Source organism: Leuciscus leuciscus (assembly GCF_965113295.1).
Source record: "Leuciscus leuciscus genome assembly, chromosome: 12".
Classification (NCBI taxonomy): domain Eukaryota; kingdom Metazoa; phylum Chordata; class Actinopteri; order Cypriniformes; family Leuciscidae; genus Leuciscus; species Leuciscus leuciscus.
The window spans coordinates 8,978,789-8,998,224 of NC_138736.1; the positions used below are offsets into that span (position 1 = coordinate 8,978,789).

The window sequence follows — 19,436 nt, forward strand, 5'->3', positions numbered from 1 at the left end:
ATGGCGGAAGATAATGTGAAAAGTAATTGGGTGAAAATGACGTGCTGTCACCTGCAACTGAAAGAAAAAAAATCAATCTTGTGATTTCTATTCTATAAAAGACACACAAAAAGATCTCTCTCTTCAAACAGCAAATTACCCAGAATGTTGGACTTTCAATAGTAAAACAAAATGTGGCTCATTTGACCTCATGAGGCTTTTCCACACCAGGATTTCTCTCCAGAAAGTTCCTGGCTGATCAGTGACTCATGTACGTAAAGGAAACAACTCCCCTATGTGACATTTCTAATGTGACAAGTGATAGTGCAGATGGACGATGACTAAACTCTTGAAATATTTAAGTCAGTCACATGGTAGAAATCCACAGGAAGTTGGGAAATGACCTATTTACTTCCATCTCTACACCTGCTGACATAATCCACTGGAGTCTGTAATATAAAGAGTCAGATGTGTGACTAATTGTTTATCATTAAGTCCATTTCTAATGCATAATCTATTTATGTAGGAAACCATAGCACTAAGCATATGCCCCAAAAATTTAATTAAAATTGTCATAATTTACTCGCCCTCAAGTTGTTCCAAACCTGTATGAATTTATCTCTGCTGAACACAAAAGACCAAACATTTAATGGGACCACGTTGACCTCCATAATGGAAGTCAATGGGGACCAGAAGCTGTTAGGTTACTGACAGTGTTTAACATATCATCTTTTGTGTTCAGCAGAAGAAAGAAATTCATACAGGTTTGGAACAACTTAAGGGTGAGTAAATGATGACTGAATTTTCACTTTGGGTGAACTATCGCTTTAAATGACTAGTACAAAGATGGAAGTCAGATTTTCCAGATTGCACAAGTCTGGGCTGGTTTGTCTTTATCTGCAGTGCCATCTGCTGGATCGGCTCGTGTGCTGGGATCTGGACAGTCTATCCATGGTCTAACATCATAGTTGGGGATTAGACCCGTTAGAATTACATTTAACCTTTTTGTCGTCTTCCAACTGATTTTGTACTAGTTAATTTTTATTAATACTATTCAGAGAGTAACATTAGTTGGACCACATACCGTAATTTAACTAGGATCTTAAGATATAAAATCTATCTTGCATAAGTCAGTTTATGTTGATAAATTTGATGTAATATGCAAGACTGAACTGAAAGCACTGAGCCCTGCGAATTTACCCTTTTTTGTAGCTTTTACTAAAATTACTTTTCGCTGGAAAATGAAAGAAAGAAAAAACGATACATAAGTGCGATATATACATTAAAATGTAATTTTATAACAAAATGAAATGGGTTCGCAAATTCGATAGTGTTAGGCATTCTTGCGTTTATTAATTTGGATAAGGGGTTATATCAAATATTGGTTAATGTGTTTTTTTTATGCGACAACATATTGTATGAGATGTCTTAATTTATCTATATGAAAAATAAAATGTATAAACTGTTTTACTTCATTGTTATGAACATGATATAGTGTACATTACTCCAACCAACGTTAGTGGTGGCTAAAAATTGCATGCAGCTATAATATAATATAAAGGTAACAATTTATGGTAAATTAAAATAGCCCTACATGCCACTAAACAGCGCTATTACATTTAGTCAACAAGCAACAAGCTAGCAGCTTTGTCGAGTCTAGGCTGGTGTCGCTAGGCGTTATTTTTAGGTGGGCGTGGCTGCGTTAACAGACTGGACTCTCATTGGTTCAGCTCGCGTTCAGTGACGTGTTCGCGACCGTTGAGATGGCTCTGGCAACACCGAAGTGAGCAAGCGCTAAATTCAAAATTTTCAACCAGCTGAGGAGCGCGTGGTGTGTGAGAGAAAGCGGAGAGACTTTTACTCCCTCGCCAGACAAATAAAGAAGAAAAACATAAAGGATTGTGCTTTAATTTAAGCTTGTTGTAGCATATTAACATGGACCCATTCACTGAGGTGAGTGTCTTTTGTGACAGCTTATTTGATCGTTAAATGATTAGGGAGGGTGTGGATTTAAAATAGCTCGCCTCTAGTCGGTATCAACTGCATTTACCTTTATTTAGCGATAAAGTTCTCTTTTTTGTCGTTACTTATTATTTTATTAACTTATTAAATTAAGTATTCGCCTATAACTTCTTGTTTTGCTGTTTTGTTTACGTTGTAACGTTTGTGTAAAGCTAAGTTAATGCTCGTCTAAGTTACTTGGTCATAATGTAGCATATAATAAACATTAACTTACCTTTACGTTACTTGCTTGCAATATAATTTAAACAAATTGTTGGTAAAAAAAAAATACTTTTCTTTTTTTTGTCAGACTTGCCTCCACATTTTACTTCTTTAATGTGCGACTTTAAATCACTTAACATCCTTTACGTCTTGTTGTTTTGCCTAATTTATTTGTATATTTTCTTCTAAGCCGATGTTAACTGACTGTAAATGTGATACCTATTGTTTTTATTAAACATTTTCGTATCAAAATGCTAAGCAGGCTCTAAACAAGGACTGTGCTTTCAGTCTTTATGATATTTGCATTTAATATCTGTCTGCACTTAAATATCATGCATTCGAATATAGTGTTTTTGAATAAGGAAAAAAAAGATTAGCTGTCAGGGCTGTGGCCATAACTTGCGGCTGGTTGAATACAGGAAGCCTGGTTTGACCAATAGGATTCATCTGCTGGGTCACATGACAAAATTCCATGGACATGAAATCCTCACTAACTGAAATTTCCATTCATTCCCTGGGAGACGGCCAACCAACAGCCACACTCCAGGAATGTGTTTGGTCTTGCTCAGTAACTGGGCTGTTAATCATGTGTGTGTGAGATGTTCTGCTAGAATGAGCTGCTGGTTTGTTCACACTTAGAAGATGAGAAGTGCAGATAAATGGGGCTGTGTGTGAAAAAAGGATTTGAAACTTTAGATACTTGAATGTTATTTTAGTCTTTAACTCTTGGGTATCATCATGACTTTTTTTTTTATTATTAAATGAGTTGTTCATGGCATGCACACTTTCATTTTATGTCTGTTTGTTTTAATATAAGCGCTGTCAAATGTGTTATAGTAATATAGTGAATACATGTCATTTGCTCCCCCAGAAACTGTTAGAGCGCACACGTGCTCGTAGAGAGAATTTGCAGAGGAAGATGGCTGACAGACCAACGGCGGCCAACCGTCCAATGGCAAAAAGGACAAGGGATCCTCTTGCAGATACAAACGGTGTCATAAGTGAGCCGACCATTGAAAAAGGTTCAGTTTTGTTGAACTTTTTTGTTGCATGCTGTAGATGCACATCAGATGTTAGAGATGCACAGATTTACATCAGATGTTTCATTACTTGCGTTCAAAATCCTTAAAACATGTTTTTCTTTTTTGGACAGCACTTCCCTCCCCCAAGCCGTCCCCCTCAAAGCGTCGTTGTTCAGATGAAAATACTCTCCTTACTGCAGAAGAAAACAAGCAACCGCTGGCCCTAAAATCGACAGCCTCTGGGCCCATGACAGACAAGAAGCCACCCCTGGCACCGAGCACTGTTCGTTCTGTGCCCGTGGAGCGTAGGTCTGCTCGTTGTACACCAGAACCAGAGGTGCTGCCCTCTCGACCTCCTCCAGACACTGAAAAGATGGTGGTGTGCCCTCCACAGTCTCCAGCAAAAAGCACAAATACTGCAATGAAGCACACTGCTTTAGATGGAGCCAGAGAGACTCAGAAAGATGTACCAACCAACGTGAGATCTCGTCTACAGAGACTGGCTGAACAGAGGCAGTACTGGGACTCGGAGGGTAGGCAACTCTCTCTGACTACCTGAATGCATAGAACCTACTTACAGATTTATACATCATTCACTGTATTGAGGTAAAAGTGATAGCCCAGTATATTGGTTCAGGGTGATTGTTCATTTTTAACATTAGGATAAAACGTAAGTACACATTTATGAGGTTCTTCAGAAGACAAAAATCTAGACAATATGTGATTGTATTGAATAATAATGACTCTCAGGATGATAAATAAGCATTTAACTATTTATTAAAAACACAATTGTGCTTTCAGGGACCTCAGAAACAGTCCCAGAGAGTGTAGTCATGTCTCCTCTGAAGTCTCAGAAAGTGGATCTCCCTCCTGCTGCTCCAACAAGCTCTGAGTTCTCTGTTGGAAGAAAGGGTAGGCTTGCAAACCTTGCCGCCACAATCAGCACCTGGGAAGATGACCTTGGACACCCGCCCATTCGCCAGGACAATGCACAAGCACAGCCTGGCAGGGCCTGTGTGCGCCCACCAGTCAGTAAAGTGACGAGTAACAGTGAGCGACTTCAGTCTGCCCGGCCAGCTCCACACAAGTCTGTTGACCAGCAGGTGGGTCAAGTCAACAACAGACCCTACCCTATGCTTTTTATTACATATGGTATTATTTGGGCTGTCAATTGTTGAATGTTTTTTGTTGGTGAGGGGGAAAAAAGAATCTTAAGACTTAGCATTTCAGTATATTATGGTGTTTTTATATGAGTAAAAAAAGTTATAATGCTAATGCGAGATTTTTGGTTTTATAGCCAACAGTTTATTCTCCAGTTAAGACGGCCAGATTGGTTCCCCCTAGTCCTCAGAAGACCGAGTTGTCCCAGCCCAGACTTGCCCAAGCAGTTCCCTCTCCTGTTTCCAGCCCATTAAAGATTTACTCCTCCACCCAGCCCTCCAGTCCACTTAAATCTTTGACCGCATCTCCCTCTAGTCCCCATAGAGGTTACATCTCTCAGAGCCCCCTGAAGAACCAGGGCCCATCTAAGTTGAATTCTGGAGCAACACTTAATTCAAGCCCTGCAAAACCAATTTTGACACCTAAACCCTCTTCTACTGCTGATGCTGCTGTGGTACCTCAGGGTCGTGAGAGGTTTACCAAGGACACAACACCCTTACAGCACAAAGGCCCAGCTGGAACTCCTGGTCAGTGGAGTTTCTCTTCTGCTCGTTATTGTTGGTTTTTAATCTGAAGTGCACGACTGTGGACTTATGTTTGCTTATGTTGACCTTTAGGAGGCGTCAAGTCATTTTTGGAGCGTTTTGGAGAAAGGTGCCAGGAGCGCAACCAGAACTCTCCCTCCACATTAGGAAGTCAAGGCCACACACCGATGGCTACTCCATCTGCCACCTCTAAGTCCAGGCTTCTCCAGGAGAGGCTGGGGGGAGGCGCCCAGGCCACCTCCACAACTGCTGTCCTCGCTCAGAAGCAGAAAATGGTATGTATTAACAATTTTAAGTGCATGTTTGTTGAATTGCATATGAAACATTAGCACTATATTTATTTATTTATTTGTTTGTTTGTATTAATAGGAACGAGAGGCAGAACTGGCACAAATTCGTAATCGATTTCAAAAAGGCAACATGTTGAGGAGTAAAGAGGATCTCAATGAGGTCAAGAATGACCCTAAAAATGAGGTTTGCTATCATGTTTGCTGCTGCTGCTGCTTGAAGATAGGACAGCATCACAAAATCTGAGATTAGTCCATATTGTTGTATAATACATATTGTAAAAAAAATTTTTTTTTAAATAATCTGTTTTAGCTATATGTAATGGTCAAATGTTTTTACTAATCACAATTTCCTTGTCTCTATTTAATGTTTATTAATTTATTTATCTGTTTATTTTTACTCAGTATTTTTACCCTGTTCTTGCTGTGAAAATATTAATTTAGCTGACATGGCATAAAACCAAATTAAAAGAGCAATATTGAATATAACAGGCTTTTAGCAGAAATTTTTATCACTTTGATTTTAACTATTCATTTTTCCAGAAACCACTGAGTTTCTGTACTTTATAAACCCAGTACTTTAATTTTAAGCAATGGATAGAAGAACTTAATGTTACCCTTTTTTATCCTCAGGCAATTGAACTGCCTGTACAGAGTCAGACTTCTGTGCCACTGCGTGATGATGAGCCTTCTTCACCAGTGCCTGAAGTATTCAACAGCCCTTCTAAATCTAGTGGAAAAGGTATTTTATCATATAAACCATTATACAATTTAATGCTCTGTTCTTGTAAAGCATCAGGCCACTGTTCTGTTGACAATTGTTAATTAGCCACACTCCGCCTATGCTGTGTTTTCATCTGGTTGTTTTGTTTGCTGTAACACTTTAGTGGCCCTCATGTTTATTGAAATGAGTAGTTAAATATTCTGTCCTCTTTTAGACATAGAGTGTGCTCTTCCAAGCCCTAAGAAGAAAGTTGAACTCCTGGTAGAGAAGCCTACAGTGAAAGAGCAAGAGGAAGTGAAAGGTATGTCTATAAGACAGATGTAGTGTAGGTTATGCTGTGTTTTCTTTGTATTGAGACATTATTTGCTTTAACTGTTTAAACTTATTTTCATCACTCTTTAGTGACAAAAGACCAGGCTAATTAAATCATTATTTGCTTTTTTTTACTTTATAATTTTTATTTATTTTTTCTATATTCATGTTGGTACTAAAACGCATGCATGTTCTTGTTCAGCACTTTGAATATATTCAATATGCATATCTCCATATGTATGCATCAGTCAGAGTATTTCAACCAAACAGCTATTGCCAAGTAGATGTTTAATGCTAGAAGTTAAATGCACTTAATATGAAGTTAAAAATAATCATATTTTCATGAAGTATTATGTTTTTATATCTATTGTGAATTAATTCTAATTTAGATTATATCTCATACTTTCATTTTGATATTCACAAAAGAATTCTAAATTCTATTTCCCCTGAAATCATGAATAAATATATTGTGAAAATTGTAGATTGCTAATTCCCATGACATGTTTTTGATAATGGATGTTCTTCTTGTCGTCATTGCAGAAGAAGAGGAAATGCATGAGATTGAGATGAACGTGGATGGCTCTGTTAACTCTGAGGTGATAAATGGGCTGTTTGATGGAATATTGGAGGAAAGTGATGACCAAAGTGATGAAGAGGATGAAGATGCTCTGAATATCTCCTCCATGTCACTCCTTGCTCCGCTTGCAGAGACCGTAGCAGCTGTGGTCAAGAGTCCAGAAAGAAAGCATATGGTGTGCCCTGAGGATGTTGCATTTTAAGTTAAACAGTGATAACACCAAATAATCTGATAACTACAGTTACATTCTTCAATTTAACTTTTATTTTGGTCCAGACATCGACTCCTGCCAGCTCATTCATTGAAAAGAGTTCCACCCCTGAGAATGTATCCAGACCCAGTAAGTTCCAAAGGACACGCATGCTACGAGCTGGATCATCTGACAGCGTCGATGTCATAGATGACCAGCAAAACCAGAACCTTCCCTACAGGTACGCATCTGCTCGTCTCTCTTCAAGCAACATTCAAACTGATTTGTTCAGTATTAGTTGTATAACCAGTTGTTTAATGAGTGGTTGTTGGATTTCAGCATTGATGCCTACAGATCCACAAGGGTCAAGACGGAGTCTGAGAGGCCTCATGTTAAACAGGTGATCGTGAGGAAAGAGGATGTTTCTCAGAGGATGGAGATGAATGGAAGTCCCAGTCACATCAACATCAAGCAGAAAATGAAGGTCCGTTCAGTAAAGTTTTTCTTTTCTTTTTTTCGTCAATTAAAAACTAAAACATGCTTCTTTTTTTTTAAACAATGTGTTATGTTGCGCATACCATATATTTGCAATACTGCCTTTAGCAGATGATTTTATTGAAATCAAGTAGAGGAACATAAGCGATTTGTTACAGAGCCAGCAATATTTGTAGTATATACAATGGTTTCTTTATTAGAAAACAGCCTATGGCAGAGAATAGAGAATTGCAGATAAGGAGAAAGAATTTGTATATATGGAAGAAAATATGCAATGTGTATGTGCTGGAACCTGGTAGTTTGACTTAGATCTGAGGGGAATTTATGATGCCATGTTGTGTTCTCAGATGTTGACCAATGAGATGAACCTGCAGCAGACTGTGATCCATCAGGCTAGTCAGGCTCTCAACTGCTGCACAGATGAAGAACATGGGAAAGGATCTCAGGTGGAGGCTGAGGCTGAAAGATTGCTGCTTATTGCCTGTAAGTGATGCTTTCCTTATTGCACTCCACGGATGAATATCAGAATTATTTCTTAGACTTGTAGTAATCACTTCTTTTGTTTGGCCTCAGCTGAAAGGAGGGCCGCCCTCAAGGCTGAGATGGACAGACTAAAAGCAGAGGGTCCAATTGCCCAGAAGAAAAGCACAAGCAGTGCCCAGGATATGGGTATACCTGCTTCTAAAGGGTCCATCTCACTGCTGGAGCTGCGACTCCCCCTAAAGGCCGACTTTATCTGCTCTTCCGCCAACAAGCCTGGTAGGAAAGTTTCTGTATTTATGTATAGCTACTTTTTGTTTTGCGTCTTCATGCCCAATCAGACACTCACTCGTGTCATCTTTTTGACGCAAGATTGTGGAAGCCATTACTTCTTTGTGATGATCCGTGCTGGAGCCGAGAACACAGTGGCAACTCCTCTTGCAAGCACACGCAGTGGTCTAAGTGGCGATGCTTTGACCTTCACCACCAAATTCACTTTGTAAGTGTCATTTCCTATCAAACCACTCTTGACATCCCTGTCATCTCAGTGTAGTGTTTTTCATGTTACTTTCCGCAATGTGCAGGTCTGATGTCTCTAATGACTTTGAGATTGATATTGAGGTCTACTGTTTTGTAAGTACAGCCTTTTCATGTACTTTCAAGTGAAATGCATGTTTGAATACAGATTATCTTCCTTTATCTGAAAGATTTAGTAAATGTTTGTTTTTCTCTTAGGTTCAGAAACGGGAGCTGAACTCTGACAAAAGGAAAAAGCCCAAGTCAAAGGTAGATCTTAGTTGTACTATATTACAGTGGCTCAGTATACATGGAAGTTTAGTTTGCAAAACTTTAACAACTTACTAAGTTTTAATGATCGCTACTCTAAAGAGCAGTGGTCAGCGTGTCCAGATTCTCCTGAGCCATTTCCATGACATGGAAGCATGCTTGTTGGTATGCGGTTTCAAAATCATCACTTGCTGGTGTGCAGGCAGTTGATCAGATTATAAACAAACGTTTTTAATATCTAGTCTAGTCAGTCTAAACAGTGCACGGTGAAGGGTATTTTTATTCATTTGTTAACGTATTCATTAAAAGGCCTTTTGTCTCGGTTTCAATAGTACTTTATAGACATGTTTGTGTATAATGAGCTCTTATAAATATTGTTCACTGTATTTTACATTGAAATAAACTTCTCTCCCCAGGCTATCACACCAAAAAGGTTCCTCGCCATCTCTGTAAGTAGCCAATTCACTTAAATTTCAAGACATACTACCTGTCAAACGTTTGGGGTAGTATGACTTGTAAAACTGGTAAAAACTCCAGGTACTGGCTGAATGAAAATTCAGCTTTGTCATCACAGAATAAATTGGATTTTAAAATGTATTCAAACAGATAAGTTATTATAATTTTTTCACAATATTACTTTTTTACTTTTTTTAATCAAATAAATGCAGTCTTTGTCAGCACAAAACTTCTTTCAAAAACATAACATTTGAATTTTCTTTCAAAAATCAAACCAACCCTGAACTTTTAAATGGTAGTGTAAGTTTAAAGTAAATGCCATGAGTATTAACTTCATAGTATCCAAATCATTATTCCATATACCACTAGAGTTACATTGTGATTTATACAAAGAAACTCAAACATGATGCTCAAAAGAAAAAGAAAACCATGTTTTAAATGCATTGGTCAATAATCAGCAAAAACGGTAGACTGTTGCAAAACTATCAAAAATCTGTTTTTAAGGCCAAATTCATCCTTTCTCTGGGAAAAAATCCACTTTCATCTTGAATTAAGGTTAATTAAGGGATTTAATCTCTGAAACCTAGACTGCACCAAATATTTATAAGTTTTCTTTATAAAATTCTTCTGCCTTGGCCAAATAAAAACAATATAAACAATGAAACTATAACTGTTTGTATAAGCCTGCAGTTCCTCATCTATCTGTAAAAAATCATTTCACCACATGCATGATATGTTCTTTGTTCAGCATGTAATATCGCAGTGCCATAACATTATTTGGTTTTAAATGATAAAAAAAAAAATTCTGAAACTGTTTGCCTTCTCCATTTATTTATTATAGAAGAGCAACCTCCAAACACCTGGTGAGTATTAATTTCCATTTAAATGTAAATTCAACTAACTTTTTAACTATTGTTATTATTAAATTATTTATTTTGTGTATTTATTTTCAGTTATGGCTAGCCCTGGTGGTCCAAATGCAGTGCGCACCAGTAGCTTTGTACTCGTTGGATCACACAAGCTAACTCTAGCCTCCATTGGGAAAAACAAATTTCCGTTGGAGAAGGTACTTTCCTCCCTTTGCATCCTTTTTGATATCAACTCTTGCACAAATGAAATACTAACACCACCACCTGGCGAAACACTAGATGTAATGCTTGCTGGCGTCAGAGAGGGAGAGGTTCAAGCACAGCTCTAGTGTTCACACCAGCCTAATACAGTTAACACTACTCTTGTTTTTCTTGCATAGCGCTGCCTTTTGCATTTGCCAGACTCTTTCACATGCAGTCATTTCTCTCTTTTAGATCAAATATGAAAGGAGTGAAAGAGAGCTGCTCAGTGACATGTTTCACAACAAGGTTGCTATATTTGCTGTGTTTAGTAACACGGGTTGTTATGTGTCTGAGAATTTAGCTAACAAGGCTTGGTGTCTTTTTGGTAATACTCATTGTCACTTTAAGCTGCTTATTTATAATCCTGTGTGCACATCAATGTCTTTTTATTTTCTTTATTATTGTCTCAATGTCATTTATTGTCTCTTTAAAAATGTGTGTGTGTGTGCTAGTTCTGTTTTCTTTATTCCTTCAGGCAAATGTATAGCCTCTAATGTATCTTTCTCTCTCTTGCTTTAAATGATGCTTCTGTTGGATATGCTTGTGCTCCAGTTCTTAGTGTCCTATCTCACTACAGGTACCTTTCCTTTGTCCTTTGGAGGGGCACGTTTACCTGAAAATGCATTGTGAGGTTGGCTCACGGATAGAAGAAAGGGGCTTCCTGGTGAGTCTTTATTCTGAAAGTCCAAAGAATGATAAAAACATAGTTCTCCTTCTATTAAATATCCAGTCATTGCTGGATAAACTAGATCAGTAGATAACCAGGACCCAGTTGTCCAAAAGTACTTGGCTATTGGATTGGATCAAATCTTGAAAATGTGTTAAAATAATTAAAGAAATACATTTAAAAAAAAATATTTTGAGATCAGATTAGATCAAATCAAATCCATCAGTTTGTTCAAAATGTTTTAGCGAAATTGGGATACCTTTGATCCAGAAAATCAGGATTTTCCTGATCCTTGCAGAAAGTGTAATAACTTTAAAACTGGTAAAAAAAAATATGTACATGCATTTATAAATATTTTTTATTTTTATTTATTAATATATTTTAATTAGGAGATGGAAGAAATTCATTTTAATGCTTTTGTGTTCTCTTGTAAATGTTTTGCGTTCCTCTAGGAGACTTACTTTTGAAAACTTTTAAGTTCTTTGTGAATTGATGCAGTTTCTTGGTGGGAAAACTTTTACGAGAGAACACAAAAGCATTAAAATATATCAAATTTTATTCCCCCCATCACCATGTCCCTTCAGTGCCTCTGTAGGGGTCTGATTGGATGGAAGGGAGTGTTTGTTTGGTTGTTTTAGTTTTCTTTCTCAAATAAAACGCTTAGTTGACCCCACATTGAGTCTTCTACTATAGTAGGCTAGCAGCCTACATTGTGAAATATAACCCCATTTGGAGCACTAGTAATCCAAATATGGTCATCTAAAAAGGTGTGTATCTGGATCAGGGTGATCCAATCCTATTTTGCTTTGGAACAATTGGTGCTTAAGTGAGATGGATTACCTAATCTTGGATAGCAAAACAATTCTTGTTTATACTAGGATGGTTTTGTGTGATTGTTAGTGAGGTTGTCTTTTATTTGCAGACTATGTTTGAGGATGTCAGTGGATTTGGAGCCTGGCACAGGAGGTGGTGTGTCCTTTCAGGATACTGCATCTCTTATTGGACCTACCCTGATGATGAAAAACGGAAGGTAGGCCTACTATAATGGTTTTGTTTTTTTAGATGCTCTTTTACATAGCATTAAAATGAACACGTTCTTCCTCTTGCAGAATCCAATTGGTCGCATTAACCTTACCAACTGTACCAGTCGTAAAGTGGAGCCGGCAAACAGAGAGTTCTGTGCCCGGCCCAATACCTTTGAGCTCATCACTGTGAGACCACAGAGGGAAGATGACAGAGAGACCCTGGTCAGCCAATGCAAGGACACACTGTGTGTTACAAAGTAAGACCCAATTAACAAATGTGAATTCATCTGCTTTGATGAAGATCAAGTCCTAAATCAAAACATGACTTTGTAATATGCAGGAACTGGCTGAGTGCTGACACTAAGGATGAGAGGAATCTGTGGATGCAGAAGCTCAACCAGATCTTGGTGGACCTGCGCATGTGGCAGCCAGATTCATGCTACAAACCCATGTGAGCCTGCTCTCATCTGACACCAAGGGCCAGACATATCCTCGTCTGACTTTCACATTGACTGCGTACATGTCTGATTTGGAAGTGCAATATGGCATTACAGTTACAGAGCGTTTACAGATACATTTTACAAGTTCTTCATTATAAATTTGACAAAAGTCAAATGTATATGCGTAAAAAAAATCAATAAAGCCATAAATGAAAAGACTTTTCTATATTAAAGAACAAAATGCTTTGCCTTACAAGGGTTTTCAGGTATGTTCAAGATATTTGTGTAAATTAGCATGGCTTTCTTAAATACTAATGAAAGTTTGTTTGCTTTGTTAAACTGTTGATTTTGTGTATTTAAATGTGTATTGCATGACTGCTGTCTACTGAGATACCTGCTGTATTCAGATTTCTCTGAATATTCTTCAAGACCAGCACGGCAGGATGCAATTTCCTAAATTTTTGAATGAACCATACTCTTAATGACATTATTTTGTGGTGACACATTTGATTCCTATTCTAAGTTGAACTTCAGAAACCCATGATATTGGTAAGCAAGATATATATGCTGTCATAGGGATGACTTGAATCTTTTGCTCGTCCGTCATGGGAATCAGACTTTTAATAACTAAAGGGTTTGGTTGGATTATGGAGTTATAAAAATTTATATTTATATCTTTTTGTTTTAAGTACAGAGTGGAGAGCACACTTGGATAACCAAAGGGAATCGGGGTTTTTTTCTCTCTCTCTTTTTTGGACATTTATGGGCAATGTGGTTCAAACACTGCAGACAATTCAAAACACAATTAGATCTTTCCGTCATAACAGCTCTTCATCTAAGTTTCTGCAATAACATTATGATGAGGGATATATAAGCCTTCATAAGAATACAAATACACACTGCATCTGTCAGATATTTTCCTTTTTTATTGAAAAGGAAAATGCCCCAAGACATGTTTTTTCCATTGCTAGATTACTTTGCAATATTTGTGAGCTAAAATATATTTATCATGCACATCCCCTATTTTCTGAACTCTACACCATATGTATATTTTTGTGTTTGCTTTACTTTTATATGAACATTTTATAACTTTTTAAATTGTTATACCTTGCTCTAGATTTATTAACTTGTATCCAAATGTGTTTGTTGAATAAGTGACATTTACAAAAGCTTTTTTTTTTATTGGTACCACATATAAAATACCAAAATGCAGCCATTATCACTGTAGTAACCCCAAGGCACTTTAGTGTAATGACTTAAATTGGCTGTTTTGTGTGTTATGTATCTTAAGCACTCCAAATGTGTATTCCATGTATCACACACTGCAGTTTAAATAAAACAAGCTTTTGACAACATACATGCCATCTGTTATAGTTTTTTTGTTTGTGTTTTTGTTTTTTGTCACTATTGTTGAAGTATAAAGATATTTAATTGTAATAGACATGCATGTTTTATACCTTTGCAAGTCAATCTTGATGCCATCTTATGTTGGCTTTTCGTTGTCATCTCAATGTATTTTGTTAGATTAGAAATGTTAAGAATTAGTAAATATATTTTTAAATACTGTACGAGTAACCTGCTGAATGTTTGTCATTACTTTTCATTAGCATTGCCATTACAATGATCTATTGAACAGTGTTATTGTGACTCAAAACAAACTTAATATGTTTAAAAATCAATATTAGGAGAACATCAACTGGAACGAAAATTAGAAATACGTTACCTGGTCAACTAACTGAAATTTAAAATACTAAAACTGAAATAAATATTTATAAATAATATAACGGTACACAAATTATACTAAAATAGTTTAAAAATCCATCAAACTGTTGTAAATAGTATATAAATAATACAATTGAACAAAGTTCTACTAGTTTATTTTAGCGTTATCAATGTACTTTTATGGTCTGGTTAATGTAATATTAGTCATGAAGTTGGAAGAATAAAAGCGGAATGATAACCTTTGTACAGTCTGATGTGTGAGTAATGATGTGTCGTTTTAGATACGGATATCTTTAGCCTTATGTTATCTACACTTTTGTGCGATGTCACTTCAGGACAAATCCCGGATATTAGATGATGTATCCGATTTTTTTTTCCAATGAGCTCGCGCTGTTGATAATCGGCGTGTCGTCATTGACCAATCAGATTGGCGGTTTGGTCCTAGAAGGCGGGCCTAGGCGTTACCATTTCCTTTCTCGGCTGAGTGAAGTGTGTAGTGGTGGAGAGAAGTGTCTTTAGTTCGTTTTCACCTTGTAACCATGGCCCCCAGCACGCAAGCGGATGATACTGTCTCCGGTATACGGAAAGGCATTCGAGCCATTCTGCTCGGCCCACCCGGAGCAGGGAAGGGGACGCAGGTGAGAGTCCGTGCGAAGGGCCGCGTGGCTCATTTAGATTTAACCGTTCAGCAGAAGCCGGATAGATAGTAATGACGTGGTTCACCCCCACCTCAAAAAAAAAAAAAAAAATGTTGTCAGTTACATATCCTCATGCTATTCTAATTAAACCATTACGGACTTATTTCTTCTGTGAAAAACAAAAGTAAGATGTTTGACAGAATTTCACCATTCACTTTCATTGATATTTTTCCACATAATGAAATTGAATGGTGACTGAGACTGTCATTCTGCCTAACATTCTTTCTGCTCCACGGAAGAAAAAAAATCATACATGTTTGGAATGACATGAGGGTAAATGACGGCAGGTTATACATTTTGGGTTGAAATACTCATTGAACTCAGCTAAACCCAACATTATGCCATGGGAACCCAGCATGTGTTCACTATGTTACTGTCTCTTTAAGAGCAGTGCCCTGTTGCCCTGGGCTTTATCAGACTGTTCATTCAGTGCAAATGTGGAATGATCTATGTGACAATCAACTCATGTAAGTTGGTGACCACTGGGAAAGTAACTCAATAGAATATCAACTTTCACATCAATCAGCAAAACATTCTTGGTTTGCAGTACTGCTTGGTGATATTGAGCAATATCGTTGCACATCAGTAAAATAGTTCAAACTTGGCTAATGAATGTGGTTACAACAGATTTGTGATTGAGATTTATAGTGTTCATCATATGAACACTACCGTTCAAAAGTTTGGTAATGATTTAAGACTCTTATGCTCACCAAGGCTGTATTTATTTGATCAACAAACAGTAATGTTGTGAAATATTATTACAATTTAAAATGGCTCTTTTCTATTTTAATATATTTTAATTTATTTCTGTGGTGGCAAAGCTGAATTTCCAGCATCATTACTCCTGTCTTCAGTGTCACATGATCTTTCAGAAATCATTCTAATATGCTGATTTGCTGTTCAAGAAACATTTCTTAATATTGTCAATATATATGTATGTATCCCCATACAGGCACCCAAGCTTGCAGACAAGTACTGTGTGTGTCATTTAGCTACTGGGGACATGCTGAGGGCCATGGTGGCATCTGGATCAGAACTCGGTCAGCGTCTAAAGGAAACCATGGATGCTGGCAAACTGGTAAAATGAATAGATAATCAGTGTAAACAATTATATATTTTTTTTAATGTTTAAATTCTGACACTACTAGATTTGTTCTTCCCCAGACTTGAGTCTCTGTTCATGACCTTTCCTTTAGGTGAGTGATGAGATGGTGGTGGAGCTCATAGACAACAATCTGGACACTCCTGCATGCAAGAATGGATTCCTGCTGGACGGTTTCCCCCGTACCGTCAGACAGGCAGAAATGGTGAGGACTTCTACAATCTGTGAACAATTGACTCTTCGTGTGTGTCTATAAAGGCCCGTTCACACCAATGACGATAACTACAACAATAAAGATGAAGATCTAGTTCTAAAAATCTTTCTAAATATAGAAGAATAACACAGTCCTCAACTATAAGGTTAAGCTAATATAGTTAGCATCCACACCACACCTAGCGTCAACACCTCCTATCGTTCTTGGTGTGAACGGACCTTAATACAGTCCTCGATTTTGTCCACCACAATCTGTCAACCTGTACTGTACATCTTTCTCATTTCTAGCTGGACGGCCTCTTGGAGAAGCGTAGTGAGAAACTGGACTCGGTGGTTGAATTCTCCGTTGATGACTCCCTGCTGGTACGCAGGATCTGTGGGAGGTATGAGGATGGAGGGGCCTGTAAATTGGAAGCATTGTATTGGAGCCCTTCATCACTAATGTAGTCTAATAGCTCAGATTAGTTTAATGAATATGGAATGCACTGAATAGAACATCACACTCATTCCAAGAATAAGAGAACACATATTCTTGGTAGGTCATACAAGAGGTCAAAAACATTTGGCTCTGTAATATTTAATGAGGGAGGTGGCAGGAAAATTTCCATTATGCAGTTTTCATTGGAACTCCATAAGGAAGTGCACCTTCCTTTTTTTTTAAGAAATGTAAAGCATTGAACTTATGCTTTTGTTTAAACCTGCAATACAACAGAAGTAGTGACAATCTTTTCTTCCATATTGTGACATACTGTACATTCAAGTGTAACGGATTATTGGAAAAGAACAAAAGAGCTTGGTTCTTCTCTGCATCTGTTGTTGGGTTCTTGAGATGTGGATGTTGCACTCAAAAGTAGATGCAGATGAACTTGAGCTTGCAGGGACGGAGTTTAAGCCGACTTAAGTCATTTCACCAGAAAGTTCAGTTATATTTTAATTAAGCATTATGAGTTAAAATTTGTAAAAACAAATGAAACATGCACAGTTGTAATAGTCTTTTCTTGCCTATTGTGATGTATATCCAAGTGAGAAAGCTTCTCAAACAAGTAAAAATGTAGGGCGGGACTTTGGAATGATTGGATGGCTGTGGTTTGCTATTGGTCGATCTCATGTGAGTGACAGGTTGTCCCGCCCTTGTGCGAGTAAACGCATCATCAGAGACGGAGGAGAAATGATACTGATTAAAGATTGAGGGCACATGAATAAAAAAAAAATAATGATGTGCATGGATAAATCATTTATACTAAATACTGCAATATTCCATAAACAAATAAGTATATAATGTATAACATTACGTTCCTCAGGCTCATTCACCAGCCCAGTGGCCGATCTTACCATGAAGAGTTCAACCCCCCCAAAGAGCCTATGAAAGATGATGTGAGAAACACAACTGTTCAGATTCTTATTAATATGACATCTTCGAGCATTGCTATAAAGTTTTGTTCTGATCCATACATCCACAGGTGACCGGTGAGCCTCTTATTCGCCGCAGTGACGACAACGAGACGACTCTGCGCTCCCGTCTGGAGTCGTATCACCGGATGACGTCTCCTCTAGTGCAGTACTACAGTACCCGTGGCCTGCACACTGCTGTCGACGCTTCTCAGTCCCCCGACCTCGTCTTCGCCTCCATCCTCGCTGCCTTCTCTGCTGCTACCTGTAAAGATCTCGTTTATTTCGTCTAAATCATCTCTGCATACCCTCTTTCCTAGTATGCATTATAACACTTTATTTGATCCCTCTCATGTTTTGTCTTTAGACATGGTTTTGATTCATCTGCTGTTTATTGAGCAATGGATAACCGAGCTCTTGACAAAAAAAAGGCTATAATATATATGATTGTAGAACCCAGAATAAATGTAAAGTCTCCCATGATCAAGTTCAGACTTCATATACTGAAGGCTCTTAAGCACTTTTTGTTCAAACTAGACACCTGTAAAGAGGTATGGTTATTTCATTTGCACCATTTACAAAGTCAAATGTGAAAAATAATTTATAAGAGGAGGAATCATTTCTAATTCACTTTTCTAGTAGACTTGGATCTTGTAGTATTGCTTGATATCCAGTAGAGGTCATGTGAATACTTGGTTTGATTGCTGAATGTAAAATAATAATAAAAACCATTTTAATTAATTGCTTTATTAGTTAATATTGATTAATTAATGTCCTGAGTTGAATCATTCATTTACTTGTGGACCTTTTTCTTTTTCTTTTTCTGCAGCTGTATGAAATCCAGTTTCTCCCATCCAGGTTGATCCAGATGTGAAAATAATGGATGGGGGAAAGGGGGAAGCTGGAAGTGTCTCTGATGTTAATTTTGACCATTACTTGTAGTGATTGTTTTTTGTAATGAACACAGATTTAACTGAAAACCAGTTGATTACCTCCAATAAACTTAGGACACCATTTTGTACTACCTTACATGAAGGTTTTGATTCATTGTGTTTCTGTATTACTGTCCAAATGCTGGATGGTTCGTTCTCTTCCTAATTTTGTCATTTCAAGAACACTTTCTGAAGTTTGTGAGACAGAATATATATATATATATATATATGTTTTCTAGTTATGCTCTTTTTCAAATATTCACAAATCGGTCAATCTGGCTGACGCACTGGTTTAAATGATTCAGTGAAATGGTCCATATTAAAAACATAAAACATTTTTCAAATGTGTGCACTATAATAACAGACAGCTGGAAAAGTCATTGTAATTTAATTATTCAAATGATGTATTCACTTAAATGAATAATCTTTTGGTCAAAATTGTGAGATCCCTACTATTAAAACTATTTCAAGAATATGCACTTTTTACATATTTTGTTTGTATTAGGAGAAATCCAAAAGCCTCCAGCAGTTCAAAGGCCTTCCTGTCTAAGCTAATTTGACCATTGGTAATAATGATGAACTCAAAAATTGTCAGTTTAATGCTGTACATCTTTACTTTTTTATTGTTTTTAATTTTGAGCAATTAAGATTAAGGTTATTGGATCCCCTCTAAGTTAGCTGAGCGGCCTTATGGGCTCCTGTTTGAGAGAACCACTGTTTTACATCACTTTATTTAAAAATATCTTCCGTGTTTGTCACTGAACTGTACTAATAATACACAAAATATTTTAAATATACGTTTAAAAGACTTGACTTATTAAACAGTCAAAACGTGACACGCAGTCATTTCCGTTTCGAGCGACGTCAGTGGGCGGGGTTTCCTTCTCGAAATGCGAGTG

General features: G+C 37.3%; 2 protein-coding genes across 5 annotated transcripts; both read left to right on the forward strand.

Annotated features, from left to right (window-relative positions):
* Window positions 1–576: 576 nt before the first annotated feature.
* anln (anillin, actin binding protein) lies at window positions 577–13,836 on the forward strand. Of its 3 annotated transcripts, none has more exons than XM_082187036.1 (25): window positions 577–1,932; window positions 3,074–3,203; window positions 3,356–3,757; window positions 4,026–4,327; window positions 4,522–4,912; window positions 5,003–5,205; window positions 5,300–5,404; window positions 5,851–5,959; window positions 6,156–6,242; window positions 6,794–7,005; window positions 7,107–7,261; window positions 7,360–7,504; window positions 7,863–7,998; window positions 8,089–8,274; window positions 8,368–8,494; window positions 8,580–8,628; window positions 8,731–8,781; window positions 9,198–9,230; window positions 10,079–10,100; window positions 10,191–10,303; window positions 10,542–10,595; window positions 10,927–11,013; window positions 11,939–12,046; window positions 12,126–12,298; window positions 12,382–13,836. In XM_082187036.1, exons 1-25 carry the CDS (start codon window positions 1,915–1,917, stop codon window positions 12,494–12,496), a joined length of 3,513 nt encoding a protein of 1,170 aa, XP_082043162.1. In that variant the 5' UTR covers window positions 577–1,914; the 3' UTR covers window positions 12,497–13,836. The 3 variants fall into 3 exon arrangements, with proteins under 3 accessions (XP_082043162.1, XP_082043161.1, XP_082043163.1); XM_082187035.1 differs by having other exon boundaries at window positions 578–1,932; window positions 3,074–3,224; XM_082187037.1 differs by lacking the exon at window positions 10,542–10,595 and having other exon boundaries at window positions 579–1,932; window positions 3,074–3,224.
* An 825-nt stretch (window positions 13,837–14,661) lies between these two features.
* On the forward strand, window positions 14,662–18,634 carry ak2 (adenylate kinase 2). 2 transcript variants are annotated; one of them, XM_082187123.1, is made up of 7 exons: window positions 14,664–14,841; window positions 15,854–15,979; window positions 16,098–16,208; window positions 16,505–16,599; window positions 17,518–17,590; window positions 17,677–17,872; window positions 18,435–18,634. In XM_082187123.1, exons 1-7 carry the CDS (start codon window positions 14,743–14,745, stop codon window positions 18,440–18,442), a joined length of 708 nt encoding a protein of 235 aa, XP_082043249.1. In that variant the 5' UTR covers window positions 14,664–14,742; the 3' UTR covers window positions 18,443–18,634. The 2 variants fall into 2 exon arrangements, with proteins under 2 accessions (XP_082043248.1, XP_082043249.1); XM_082187122.1 differs by lacking the exon at window positions 18,435–18,634 and having other exon boundaries at window positions 14,662–14,841; window positions 17,677–18,346.
* Window positions 18,635–19,436: the final 802 nt, after the last annotated feature.